Source organism: Mus caroli, unplaced genomic scaffold (assembly GCF_978045245.1).
Source record: "Mus caroli unplaced genomic scaffold, Mus_caroli_1 scaffold_12, whole genome shotgun sequence".
Classification (NCBI taxonomy): Eukaryota; Metazoa; Chordata; class Mammalia; order Rodentia; family Muridae; genus Mus; species Mus caroli.
Window position 1 is genome coordinate 19,993,268 of NW_028227267.1, and position 13,083 is coordinate 20,006,350.

The window sequence follows — 13,083 nt, forward strand, 5'->3', positions numbered from 1 at the left end:
CAGAGAAACCCTCTCTCAAGAGGGGGGCCGGTGTAGAGAGCTCACCTATTTGTGGCATTTTAAAGTAGTTTTTTTTTTTTTTCTGCTCAGGGGATGCTGCCCAAATGCACTTGCCCTTACATATAGTAATTGGCAATGAGGCAGACTGGGCTGCTGTTCTGGAGCTGAGTGAATTCCGGAGTGGGATGTGCCAGCTCTGTGACACTCATTCTAGTAGATGCCCTGGTAGGCGAAGGGTCAGGTCAGCAAACTTTGCCTTGTCAGGGGATCCAGTTTTAAAGCTTCAATTTGAAAAATGAGCACGAGAGCATTTAGTGGCCATTTTGCATGGCCCTTGAGGGTTCCTCTGTTCCTGTCATTTCCAGTGGGGACTTTGGAGACGGGATAAGTGTGCTTGGCTTTCAGGGCAATGTGTTTCTTCTTGTTGTCATTGGCTCCTCAGTGCCTGCATGTCCACGTCTGTGAGGAGATGGATCTTTCCTGCACATGCTGCTGAAGGGCCCAGTACAAAGGAGCACTGGAGGCTCAGGAGAGAGCCCGGCACCACTGCCAGTGGCGGTGTGGAAGAGGACAGCAATGGTACTGGTCCTCGGACCCCTGGGCAGCCTATGTCCCTTCCCACAAATGGACTTGTGTTGAGAGCGTCCCGCTCACAACAGTCAGCACAGGACAGGAAACCTGTTTCCACTTACTTGAGTATCTCACTTCCTCCCCACTTTGGGTCTCCCATGGCTTTATAAGCCACCAGTGTGTTTCCTGTCCACCCAGAAAAATGTACTGAATGTCCACTGAGGACAGGATGAGGGACCTTGAGAGAATCAGGCAGACAGTAATGGCTTTACATAGTTCAAGGCTTTTCTAGGTTTTTGTTGATGTTGCATTGAAACTTTTTATTTGCTTATTTATTTTAGAGTTGGGGGTCTCATTATATTGCCCAGGCTGGTCTAGAATTTCTTGGTTCATACAATCATCCTGTGTCAGTCTCCTGGCATAGCTAGAATTACAGCTCGTTGCCACCATGCTGGGTTTTCATTCTCTTTCTTCAGGATGCTCAGACTTGAACCCGAGGACCTTGCACCTCTAACCCTGGAATCACCTACCCTTTAACATTACATTATTTACTGTGTGTGTGTGTGCGTGTATGTGTGTTCCATGGCATGAATGCATGTTGGGAGGGAGGACGGCATGTAGGAGTAGGCTCCTCTTCCACCCATGTGGGTCCCAGAGATTAAGCTCCAGGTCATGCACTTTGCTAGAAAGTGCCTTTACCAGCTGAGGTATTCCAGCAGTCCTGGGAATATTTTATAGAACAGAAACTTTCTCAAGTAAATCATGGAGGAGATGAGAAGCCCTGGATGAAATGGAAGTACCTTTTGGACTGAAGAAGGGCAGCCTGGGGCCAGCAGGAGTGGGTCACTGGTGGCTTTCTTCCCAAGCCCTCTTGTCTTGGGATCTGGGATTGGTTCCTTTTACTTGAGGTCTGTACTGACCAGATCTCCACCCGAGCCTCCGTAAACAAGCACACGGTGGAAGCAGGGCCCACAGAGTCAGGCTTCAGACACCCAGAGAAAACCAGGAAGGTCCCTCTGTGTGCAGCTAAGCTCTCAGGAGGGCCCTGAGGCTGCCTGGCAGAGCCGAGTTGGAAGTGCTTGCTGGAGCATGTGTGATAATTGCCCTGGATCTGGTTCAGCATTGCAGCATCTTGACACTGTATGTGGAAACTCAGTGCCCCGGGCCCTTGTATCTGTGGCTCTCTCCTCTCTCTGACGGGGTGGCAGCTTATGGGCCTACAGGTCCTGTATGTTGTATCTCTTCCACTTCTTTTCCTGAGATTCTGGGGTGGTCAGATCCCCACCAGGGCTGTTTTGTTTTTCCAGCTGTAGCAACTATGTGGCATCCTCCGTTAGAGGGGAGAACACACAGTTCCCGGATATTTCCCATCTGTTCACCAAGCATTGTGCTTATCTAAGTGTGCTTAGTCAGGGAATCTCCCCCCCCCCGCCCCATGCAGGTGGGGAGACACTGGTTCACACTGGTGAAATTAGGGTGAGGGAAGAGAGTGTCAGGGTATGAGGAAGGGCCCTCTAGTGAGACCCAGGGGGTGGGTGTGGCTGGTTGAGTTTAGCAGCTGCTTATCCTCTGCCTTCTCCCCAGAGGGGCCCCAGCTTGTTGGACTTCCAGGCTCTTACATACCCATCAAAGCTGCACACACACACAGTGTCTCTCCAAGGTGACATCTATGACTCAGGCTGGCTTGGCCTTCTCCACCTTGTCCCTGTGGATCTCTCCTTAACTGTTATGTCACACTGTGCTGGCATGCTCAGTGCCTTTTCTTCTGGGGCTGGGGATGGAACTCCAGCCCTTGTACATACCAGGCAAGAGCTATACCTTTAGTCTTTGGTGTTTTGTTTTTATTCATTTTTTTTATGCCCAGTCTCACTGTGTAGCTCAGGTTGGCTTTGAATTTGTAATCCTCCTGCCTCTATCAACGCACTAAGCTAATCAATGCTTTTAAAAACAAAACAAAACAAAGCAAAACAAAAAACAAAAATGTGGAAAATAATTGAAAAGATCCTAAAATCATTAGTGATCCTGAGGCCTGCCATCACTTTCATCAGCTCCCTGACCTGATTCCCATCTCAGAGGCAGATATTCAAAACAGCCCTGGGTACCAGGGAGATGGCTGGTGGGCAAAGTGCTTTCCCCACAACTGCGAGGAGTAGAGTTTGAATCCTTGACACCCTTGTAGATGCTGATGGGTGTGTTAGGACAACAGTCCCAATACTAGGGAGAGAGAGGGGGGTGAGAGGGGGAGGAAGAGAGGGGAGAGGGGCAGGGGGGAGAGGGAGAGAGAGATGGGATTCCTGGAACAACTGGTTAGAAGAGCTGATTCAGCAAGCTCTGGGTCCAAGTGAGATATTTTGTTTATTTGTTTTTGTTTGTTTGTTTTGAGGCAGGGTCTCTCTGTGTAACCCTGGCTGTCTTGAAACTCACTCTCTAGACCAGGCTGTCCTAGAACTTAAGAGGTAAGCCTGCCGCTGTCTCCTGGATGTTGGGATTAAAGGCGTGTGCTGCCACCACCATCTGGCTGAGATCTTGTCTTGATCTATAATGTGGAGATAATCAAGGAAGACACCCAGCATCAACCTACCTGTGGGTACCACATACATGTGTACACATATGTATGCATACATGCAAACACATAAAAACATGCATGCACAGCACACACATATACACATGTAAACCTTTGTAAAAACAACGAAGCTGGCTTTGGCATTGTCTGTCTCCTTTCCCCATCCCAGTTCTGAGCGTTGTACTCACAGCATGGCAGCGCTCTGTATCCCCAGTCCCAAGGATTTGTTTCTTCCAAGTGTTAGACATATTTTCGGACACACAGTGCATGCTAGAGATTGTTAGCTAGCCAGCTTTTGGGGACAGGTGGGAAAAGGTAGCCATGAGTTAGAGTATATTCTGGTTTCCTTGGATTAAATTCTCACCATGACTAGTTTCAAGGCACCAGCCTGGCCTGACTGAGCATGGCTGAAAGGAATCACGTGGTATGTGCCTCTGCCTTGAAGTGGCATGTGTTGTCTCCAATGCACAAAACAGGCTTTTGGGGCAGGAGGATTGCTGTGAGTCCAGACTGAGTCTGGGTTACCCCATGTCATGAGTTCTAGTCTAGTCTAGGCTATAGAGTGAAACTCTATCTTGGAAAACCAAAAGCAAAATACATAAAAAAAAGAGAAAGAAACCTAAGTTTGCCAGAAGTTCCCAAAGCCATCTGTTTCCTTGCTTTCACTGTCGCTCTGTCCTCCATCCTGGGCTGTCCTCATTCACTCCATGCCCTGCTGATGGGTGGGGTTGCTAGTCATTTCCTCCTCTCATCTTAGAGAGTCTGTGTACTCCGGGGTCGTAAGCATTTTTGTGTGTATCCATGAAGATGCTCCAGGAAGCCCATCGTGGGAAATCCAAACATGGTCAGTGGGTACTTGGACAGAGTACCATGCTGCCACAGATGCCCTGCTGGGTCCCTGTGATGCCGAGTTGTGTTTGGACACTAGCTGAGAAGCAGGTCTTGCTGGGCCGGAGCACCCAGGTTTAAGCCTGTCATCAGCATTGCAGGCCTCTGTGTGCGCCTCTGTGATGGGCAGCTACGGGTCTGGCTTGTTATCACTGCTTCAGTTTAGTGTCCATAGATGTCCTTGAGGGATGTGACCTTGCTTTTTAGCCATGGCTCTGGGTCATCTTTCTTGGCTGTTGAGGAGGTGAGGTCATCTGGGGCAGGTGGCTTGGGACCTTGTGGTTCTAGGCCAAATTATCCAATAAGCCTTTATCTCTGACTTTGGCTCTAGGCCTGAGGCGGGTAGACCACAGGGAGAAATGTATCGAGTTTTCTCCCCTCTCTCCAATAAGAGCCTGGAGGACAAACCCTGACTGTTTGTTGTTGATACGTTTTTATAAAGTGCCTAGCAGGAGGTTTACCAGTCTCCTTGAGGGGGTTGGTCCATTTCTGAGATCCACAATGAGAAGATCATGTTTGACGAAGAGCCTTGATTTGTTACTTGTATATTTATGAAGCCTACTGGAAACTGATTGCATGGATTTTTTTTTTCTTTCTTCCATGTTCCTTTCTTCTTCTTTTGGAAACAAGGTCTTGCCACGCATAAGCCAGACTATACCAGAGCTCACCATCCTCCTGCTTCAGCCTCTCAAGTGCTAGGTTCCAAGGGTGGGTCACTATAACTAAGAATTTGGGAGGGTGGGGCAGGAGGATTACTGTGAGTCCACACCCAGTCTGGGTTATGCCATGCTGTGAGTTCTAGTCTAGTCTAGGCTACAGGGTGAGTTTTTACCCCCCCCCCAAAAAAAAACCCAGAAGCAAAATACACACAAAAGAGAGAGATACTTAAATTTGCCAGAAGTCCCCAACCCCATCCTGTGCCCTCTTCCAGGCTTTGTCTATTCCTCCAACTGCTGACCCGATACCTAAGAGGTTGGGACAGTTGGAACCGCCTCTGCCTCTCTGAAAACCAACTGAACAGGTGTCCTCAGCTGGAGTTGTTGCACGTCATCTCTTTCCTCTTGATGAGCCTTTGTGCAGTGTCTGGGTTGAGGCTTGTGGTGTCTTACACAAGACCATTCTAAAACAGCCATTCTTAACCTGGGACTCATGGCCCATTTGGGGGTCAAATGGCCATTTCTCAGAAGTTGCCTAAGACCATCTGCATATCAGATATTTACATTGTGATACATAACAATAGCAAAATTATCATTATGAAGTAGTGTCGAAAATAATTCTATGCTCACAGTTTCATAGCATGAGGAACTGTATTAAAGGGTTGCAGCATTAGGAAGGGTGAGAACCACTTTCCTCAGAGATGTCCTTGATTTAAAAGGACTTGGTTTTTTGAGACAGGGTTTCTCTGTGTAGCCCTGGCTGTCCTGGAACTCACTTTGTAGACCAGGCTGGCCTTGAACTCAGAAATCCGCCTGCCTCTGCCTCCCGAGTACTGGGATTAAAGGCGTGCGCGACCACAGCTGGCTGGAAGGACTTGTAATACTTGAGAGTAGGTGACCTTAGGTGGCAAGAGGGACTTTGTAGATGTTAGGTTAAGGAGCTTCCCATGGGGCAAATTGTCCTGAATTAATTAATCTAGAGGGACCAGCATCATCCCAGTGACAGAGGAAGTTGTGTGTGTGTGTGTGTGTGTGGGGGGGCAGTGTCCAAGATTGAGAAGTGACACTTTGAGCTGAGGGAGGAGCGAAAGGTCTGAAGATGCCACATTGTTGTCTCTGAAGATGGAGAAAGATGAGTTGAGGGGTCCATACAGGTCAGCCTTTGGAAGCAGAAAATGCAAGAGAAAGATAGAGCCCTAGTGCTTTTGGAAGTAGTACAGTCTTGTTGGAGGACACACTTTGTGGTGGGATGAATATGCTTGGGCCAGGGAGTGGCACTATTAGGAGGTGTGCCTTGGCGGAGTAGGTGCGTCACAGTGGGCGTAGGCTATAATACCCTCGTCCTAGCTGCCTGGAAGTCAGTCTCCCACTACAGCCTTCAGATGAAGATGTAGAACTCTCAGCTCCTCCTGCACCATGTCTGCCTGGATGCTGCTATGCTCCCACTCTGAAGATAATGGACTGAACCTCTGAACTTGTAAGCCATCCCCTATTAACGGTTGTCCTTTATAAGATTTGCCTTGATCACAGTGTCTGTTCACAGCAGTAAAACCATAACTAAGACACATTTGTTACTTAGTTTGTGTAAAATACTGTTTGGAAAAGTGCTACTGAGAACTTTCCAGAACACATCCTGTACTGAGTGTATATAGTGACTTGATGTTGCCACAGTCTCCCAAGATGCTCCAATAGCAGCCGTCTGAGTTCTGGTTGCTCTATGTTCTCACCAGCATCTGTGCCTACTGGGAGTAGACAGTTTTAAGGGACAAAACAGCAGGACCTCATGGCCACTGGACACAGTGGTGCCACAGGTACAGGAGGCCAGTGCTTAGGAAATGCCAGATTGCAGGCAGCTGGGGAGAGGAATGAGGGCGTGGTCACACTAAATTCCTCTTCCAGAGCAGTAGCTGCGATTGACCTGGGATTGACACAGAACTTTCCATCTGAAGAGTTAGAACAGCACAGACCTCATCTTAGTCTTGCTCTCACTAACCAAGGCACGTGGTGAGGAAAAGCCCAGGCTGGGTAGTCCGCTGCTTGGCGTGAGAATTGCCATCACCTGAGAGCGGGTCTCAGCCTCCTGGAGCTCTGTGTGTATCTCTGTAATGCTGGTGATCCTGGCTCCCTGGCTGTGGGCAGATGCCTGTGAGAACCAAGGTTACTGCCTTAGGCAATGGTAGTGGCTATGCTTATCATCAACAGAGGCGTGAAGTGAGGTGTGAGGTAAGTTTCTTTTACAGGAATTGGTAATTTGGGGCTCAGTGTCCATTAGTTCATTCATTCCTTCATGATCAAGCTATACACTATATATATGTAATATATAGTATATAATACAATGGCAAGGATTGCAGACTCCTAAGGTCGTGCACCTGCTCATTATTTGTAATTTAGTATCTGTGATCTGGGTGACCATTTCTAGGTCTTCCTTATGAACTTTTTTTTTTTAATTTTGGGGGGCAGGGTGGGGGACGGGAGTGTTCATCTCAGGGATGCTAAGTATACCCTCTGCCATTGCCAGGCACCCCCTCTTCCCACCCCCAGTTTCCTGATTCCTAGGGTGAGTCAGTAGCAGTGCCTTCCTACTAGGTCTGGTGTGAGAATTCCATGTTGGAACCTGGTCCGTGACACCCCTCAGTGCTGAGGTAGAAATTCTTGCACTGTCCTCAGGTACAAGCTGATGGCTTCCAAATGGCTCTGTGGGGGTACTTATAATATGAACACTTGGGAATTGAAGTTCATGGTTTAGAAGTTCATGGGTCTGCGAGCTACATTGTAAGTTGGAAGCTAGCTTAGTTTACAGGGAGGTGGGGACCCTTTCTCAAAACAAAAACCTGAAAGGCAACAGAACACTTTGTAATCCTGGGTCAAGTTAGCCACTCCTCCCAGGTGCCCTCTCACAGTTTAGTGGGGGGTGGGAGTGGGGTTTGTTGGACTCTCATTGAGGATGAGGGAGAGGGGCCTGTGCTTTGTGCAGAAGGGGTTGCTATTGAACCATCTTGGCTTCCAGACTTGAGGTGGGATGGGACAATCCTAGCCACAGAGTGATCCAGATGTGAGCGGTTGGTATTTCCCTCCTGCTTTGCAACTGCCTTGCCAAGGCACCCCCCGGAACTTTGTACTCAGGCCCCACTTCTTCCCCTCTCCTTTTGCAGGATCAACGGCTGGACGGTCAGTCGGTCATTAAGCTCTTCTTACTCCTGCCCCACCCCCCAGAATGCACAGGCGGCAGCTGATGAAGTTAGCTCTGATGGAAGCCAGATCAGTGGCCCTAGACAGCGATCCAGATGCTAAAAATATCTTGTGGTCTGATCTTTACAAGTTAAATGAAAGACCAGCATGGGAGGTAGGGGCTGGGGAATCTCTCTAACACTGGGTCTGGCTGGCTGGGGACAGGCATCCTAGGAACCTGGTCCTTCTCACCTGGATCAGAGCCAGTCAGATGGTGTTTAACCTGGGAGAAGGTCAGAGCCATGTGGACCAGATGGGGGGATGATAAGTCAGAGAACTGCAGGCCTTTGAGGCTCAGTGGTCAAGGTGGTTGTATAGCAGCAGTGCTGGGTGTACATGTGGCAGCAGATTAGCCGATCGTGGGTGACCAGCATCACCTTTGATTCCTGTCTAGGATGCACTGGGTTGGAAGTGAACACATTATTCCTAAAAAATGACCTTCTAGAGTGGAAGCTGACTGCTCTTTTTAGTGTAACACCCAGTGAAGTAGCTGGTTTCTGTCTAGAGGCATGCCTGTGAAGAGAATCTTTCTTGTGATGTTAACCACAGTCTTGTTGGTGAGGAATGCGGGAGCCTAGGAGTATGGCTGATATTCCCTCTGGGGCAGATGCTCCCAGAGGGAAGAGGAGGAAGGATCCTCCAAGGCACCTGGGATATTCTCTCTGGTTCCTCCTTGTCTCCCACTAGCCTCTGTTACTCCTGAGTACTTCAACTTGGATCTTCGATGTAGGCATCATGAGCTTTGAGGGGTCCGGTAGGTACCATTATAAGGAGTCATTTTTGTGACAACTTTAGATATCATCCATGGTCCTTGTCCTGTGCCAGGTGACCTACTCAATAGTCTCGGAAGATATCGCAAGGATGCCAGGGAAAGTAATGCCTGGAAGTCAGATATATTATTATCCCTTTCGGAAACCAGGATGTTTTAATTTTTTTTTCAGATTGTGGAATATCTGCATATCTGTAATGAGATATCTTGGAGAGGGGGCACAGCTCTAAACACAGGATTTATCTTTCATACATACCTTACGCACATAGCCCAAAGTTACCTTTATGCAATATTTTAAACATTAATTTCACGACTAATGCAATGTTTCCTGGTCTAGAATGTTTTACTTGGGATCTTGTTAGTGTTCTGAAAGTTTTAGGTCTTGGAGCACTTTAGAGTTTGGATTTTTTTTTTTTGATTTAGAGATGTTTAATTTGAGATTGTGGAAGAAATGATGGATTTGAAGGGATCCAGGGTAGCATTTGGTCTAGTCTAATGTGGCCCTCTTGGTGTGTGTAAATGATGCTCATTTGACTTATTTAAGTCCTGATTTATTTGTTGTAGAGGAACAGGTTTCTGTGACATTTCCCTTCATATGTGTCATTGTACTTTATTCTAACCCATTCCCTTGGTCCCTTTGTTTTTCAGGAAAGAAGATCTGGGCCTGGCAAGCTGAGTTTACAGAGCGTTTCACAGTAATGAATCAGTGCATTTACAGGGGAATGGAAGAGCACAAGGAAAGGTAACAGTTAAGGAAAAAGTGTCCACAGCGATGCGATACAGTGTCGCCTCCTCCTTGCCTGTTTATGTTGGTAGAGAGATACCCAGAAGCATCTGGAAGTTGCAAGGGGCTAGGTGAGGAGCTTGGTGGTAGAGTGTTTTCCCAGCATGCATCAGGCTCTGGGCTTGACCCTCTGCCTACCAAACTCGCATTTCCTTTCACATCTCCAGTTTGATCCACCAGAGGAGAGAAACCATTGTTAAATATGAAGGAATTTTTTTTCAGCCCTAGAAGAGCTGGGATCAATAGGAACAATGTGGTGTAAAATGTGTCTTGGTGCAAAACTGTGGGTGTTCATCCCCAGACACAGCCTCACCTGCTCAGAACATCGTGTTTATGAGTGGTCAGTCTCTCAGGAGCTCTTTTGAGCCATTTCTTCTCCCTTCCCTTCCCTTCCCTTCCCTTCCCTTCCCTTCCCTTCCCTTCCCTTCCCTTCCCTTCCCTTCCCTTCCCTTCCCTTCCCTTCCCTTCCCTTCCCTTCCCTTTCTCTCTTTCTCTCTTTCTCTTTTTCTCTCTCTTTCTCACTTTCTCACTTTCTCTCTTTTTCTCTCTTATAATTTTTTCATTTTAGAAATTAAAAAATAATTTTAATTCTCAGTCCTGAACCCATTCCTGTTCTTTCCTATGGTCAGTGCAGTCGATGCTTATCCTTTATATAATATCTACATGGGTGACAGATGTAATATCTACATGGGTGACAGATGGAGTCCTTCCAGAACTTTTTCTGGGTATCTAGGTATATAGAAGGAGGGTCATCCTTTCATTTCTTCTCCTTTGTTCTTGTTGTTGTTGTTATTGGTGGTGTTAGTGGTGGTGGTGGTAGTGGTGGTGGTGGTGTGTGTGTGTGTGTGTGTGTCTCACACAGGTATGCGGACGCCAGAGGTTGGCTGTCTTCCTTATCTCTACCTCCTCTATTGAGGCAAGGTCTCTCATTTGAACCCAGAGCTTGCAGACTGACCCAGTCTCGATACCCAGTTTGCTCCAGGGAATCTTGTTCAGCCTCCCATGTGTAGAGGTTATATAGGTGGGCTGCCATGCCTGCTTGGTGTATGTGTTGTTCTGGGGATTCAATCTCAGGTCCTCACATTTGGGCAGCAAACTGTTTTACCCGACCATGGGTCCATCCTCCCAGCCCTCCATTTCTTCTTTTTAAAATGCATGTTGTGCTGGCTGGCCTGTTTTATAACCCTTTAAAACATTTAATGATGTATCCAATAATGATGCTTTTGAGGCAGCCTGTGTCAGTCTCCTTTGTTTTCACTGCATACCAAGCATGAGGAGTGCCTATCTCACTGATTGCTGAGCCAGCTTATGATGGTTAGACTGGTTCTGGCTTTTATTGGGATGTGTGCTGCAGTATATTCCTTTGGGCACGCAAGCTAATGGTTCTCTATGGTGGTTACCAAGGAGAAGAGTCGCTGGATCATCCTAATACACACTTGAGAATCTGATAAACATGGTCAGATCACTCTTTAAAGAGCACAGTTTGACTTGTCAGTGGAGTACCAGGTTTCCTGTTTGCTCATCTCCTGTTCATCTCAGATCTGTTCTTTAATTTTTGCTGTCTGCTGGGTGGACAGCATACCTCTCTGGGGTTGTAATTTCTTCTCCTTCTTCCTCTGAGGGGAGTTCATCTTGGGACTGTTGCTTGGTTTCATCTCCTGGTGATACCCATAAGCTTCTGTACTCACAGGGAGCAATCTCTCCAGAGACCCAGGGCTCCAGCAGCATACCTGGGCAGTCCTGGCCCTTCACAGGTGCAGAGGCAACTTTGCTTTCTCTCCTGAAAAGCATCCAGGCTGCTGTCCCAGGGGTCCGGGGTGGAAGCAGCTGCCTCTTTTTTGGCTCTCTGAAAGATTTTGAAGAGCCTGGGGTTAGATTTCATGACTTCAGGTGGATTTCTTCATCCGCCCAGCAGCAGAACCAGCAACAGCCTGAGTGTATGCGGCCGGTCAATCCTCTCCGTGCATCCGTCGACCTACCTCTCTGCTTTGGTCCTCACAGGGGCTCTAGAAGGAATGAGCAGTGCTCTTCTCCCTGTTTTGTAGGCATGGGTGACAGATGAGACCTCATTCAAAAGCCCCACCCCCAGGAGCAAAAAGGAAAAGTGTGATAATTTGGTCTCCTTTTGGAGACTCGGCTCCTAACCGGTGCTCTCTCGTTATGTAGTAACTGAGCCGCACTGGCTTAGAGGTGAGCTCTCTGCTCTCCCGTGGGACATGACTTGGAGTCAGCGTGCCCTGTTTGCAGTTGCTTCAGCCACTTACAGCTGTTACTCTGTGGCTCTTCTCTGAGAGGAGAGAGCTCTGAGGAGCTGAAAGGAGGGGCTGTGTCCCCATCCAGCATTCGGTCCTGGGGTTTTGTATACCTCCGGCACCTCTGCTCTGTGTACTTTTAAGATCAGAGGCTTCACTTGAGCTCACCCAGGCACTCCTGTGGATGGATTTCCCAAACTGAGCATCTTTGTTGTGGGAAAGTGAATATATTTCGTTAGAAGGAATGAGTCTGTAGGGATGGAGTGGGGAGGAAGTGTTTTGCTTGTCCTTGGTAAACCTAACTCGTCACTCTGCCCTAAAATGTTTCATTTTAGAGTTCATTGAAAGATTAAGAAATTCCAGACGGGGCTGAATATGTAGCTTGTTGTACAGCCTTGCCCAGTGTGTGTGAAGGTCCAGCTTCCACCCTCGGTACCACACAAGCCAGTACATAGCTCAATATATAAGTAAAAGATGCGCAGGTGGAGTACAATTTCAGATGCCTTCCTAAGATGCCCTTTCTTATATATTTTAAAGACATAAAAATTTGGGGGGGGGGGGGGCGCTGGCTGGCTTAATGGTTAAAAACATGTACTGCTCTCGCAGAAGACCCCAGTCCAGTTCCTAGCACCTGTGCTGACTCATATCTACCTGCCACCCTAACTCTAGAGGGTCTGACACCCTCTTTAGCTTTCACAGGCATCTGCACTCACATGTAAATACTGCTCCCCTCTCATTTAAAAAAAACTGAATCTTTAAAAAACACACACAGAGCTGGGAGAAATCCTAGATTTACTGCTTTCATGCCGTATTACCAATTCAGCACACAGCCTAATATTGAGGAAATAATTTTCCAGATTCAAGCTGCAGGAGCAGATCCCTGAGGTCTGGCTGACTGTGGCTCTTTCCACAGCATCAAAGCTACCTCTCGTGGGATTAGCTGGTCCCAGAAGCCTGATCCCTCTTATTTCACAACTGGCGCTTATTATCTGAAGCCCCTGGGGGAAAACTAGCCCATCACTAGTTTGAGTTGTTGAGTCATCCCATGGGCATTTATTGTATATCACTAAGTGTACTAGAAGCAAAAGATAGATCAAATCGGCACTCTCAGAGAATCGAGAGTTGAGTTGGGATGACAGGGCAGTTGCATACTTGGTGAACATGGGTCAGTGAAAGGCCCTGGTTTGTTTGTTTGTTTGTTGTTTTGTAGGTCAGTGGAGAACAGGATTGTACACATCCGCTGTCTTAAGGTTGCTGTTGCATGATGGAACACCATGACCAAAGAGGAAGGAAAGGGCTTATTCAGCTTATACTTCCACTGCACTGTGTCATCAAAAGATCAGGGCAGGAACCTGGAGCCCATGAGTGGCCCC

The 13,083-nt window shown here is 47.7% G+C and overlaps 1 protein-coding gene across 4 annotated transcripts in view; it reads left to right on the forward strand.

Annotated features, from left to right (window-relative positions):
• The window catches only part of Arhgef3 (Rho guanine nucleotide exchange factor 3), a 289,379-nt gene that overhangs the window by 29,044 nt on the left and 247,252 nt on the right, over window positions 1-13,083 (forward strand). For 3 of the 4 annotated variants that reach the window (XM_021181453.3, XM_029468792.2, XM_021181454.3), the window contains exon 2: window positions 9,323-9,416. In XM_021181453.3, coding sequence (XP_021037112.1) covers window positions 9,373-9,416 — 44 coding nt within the window. In that variant the 5' untranslated portion in view covers window positions 9,323-9,372. Of the gene's footprint in view, window positions 1-6,133; window positions 6,155-9,322; window positions 9,417-13,083 lie in introns of those variants that run through there. The other variant, XM_085828467.1, reaches the window with a different exon arrangement.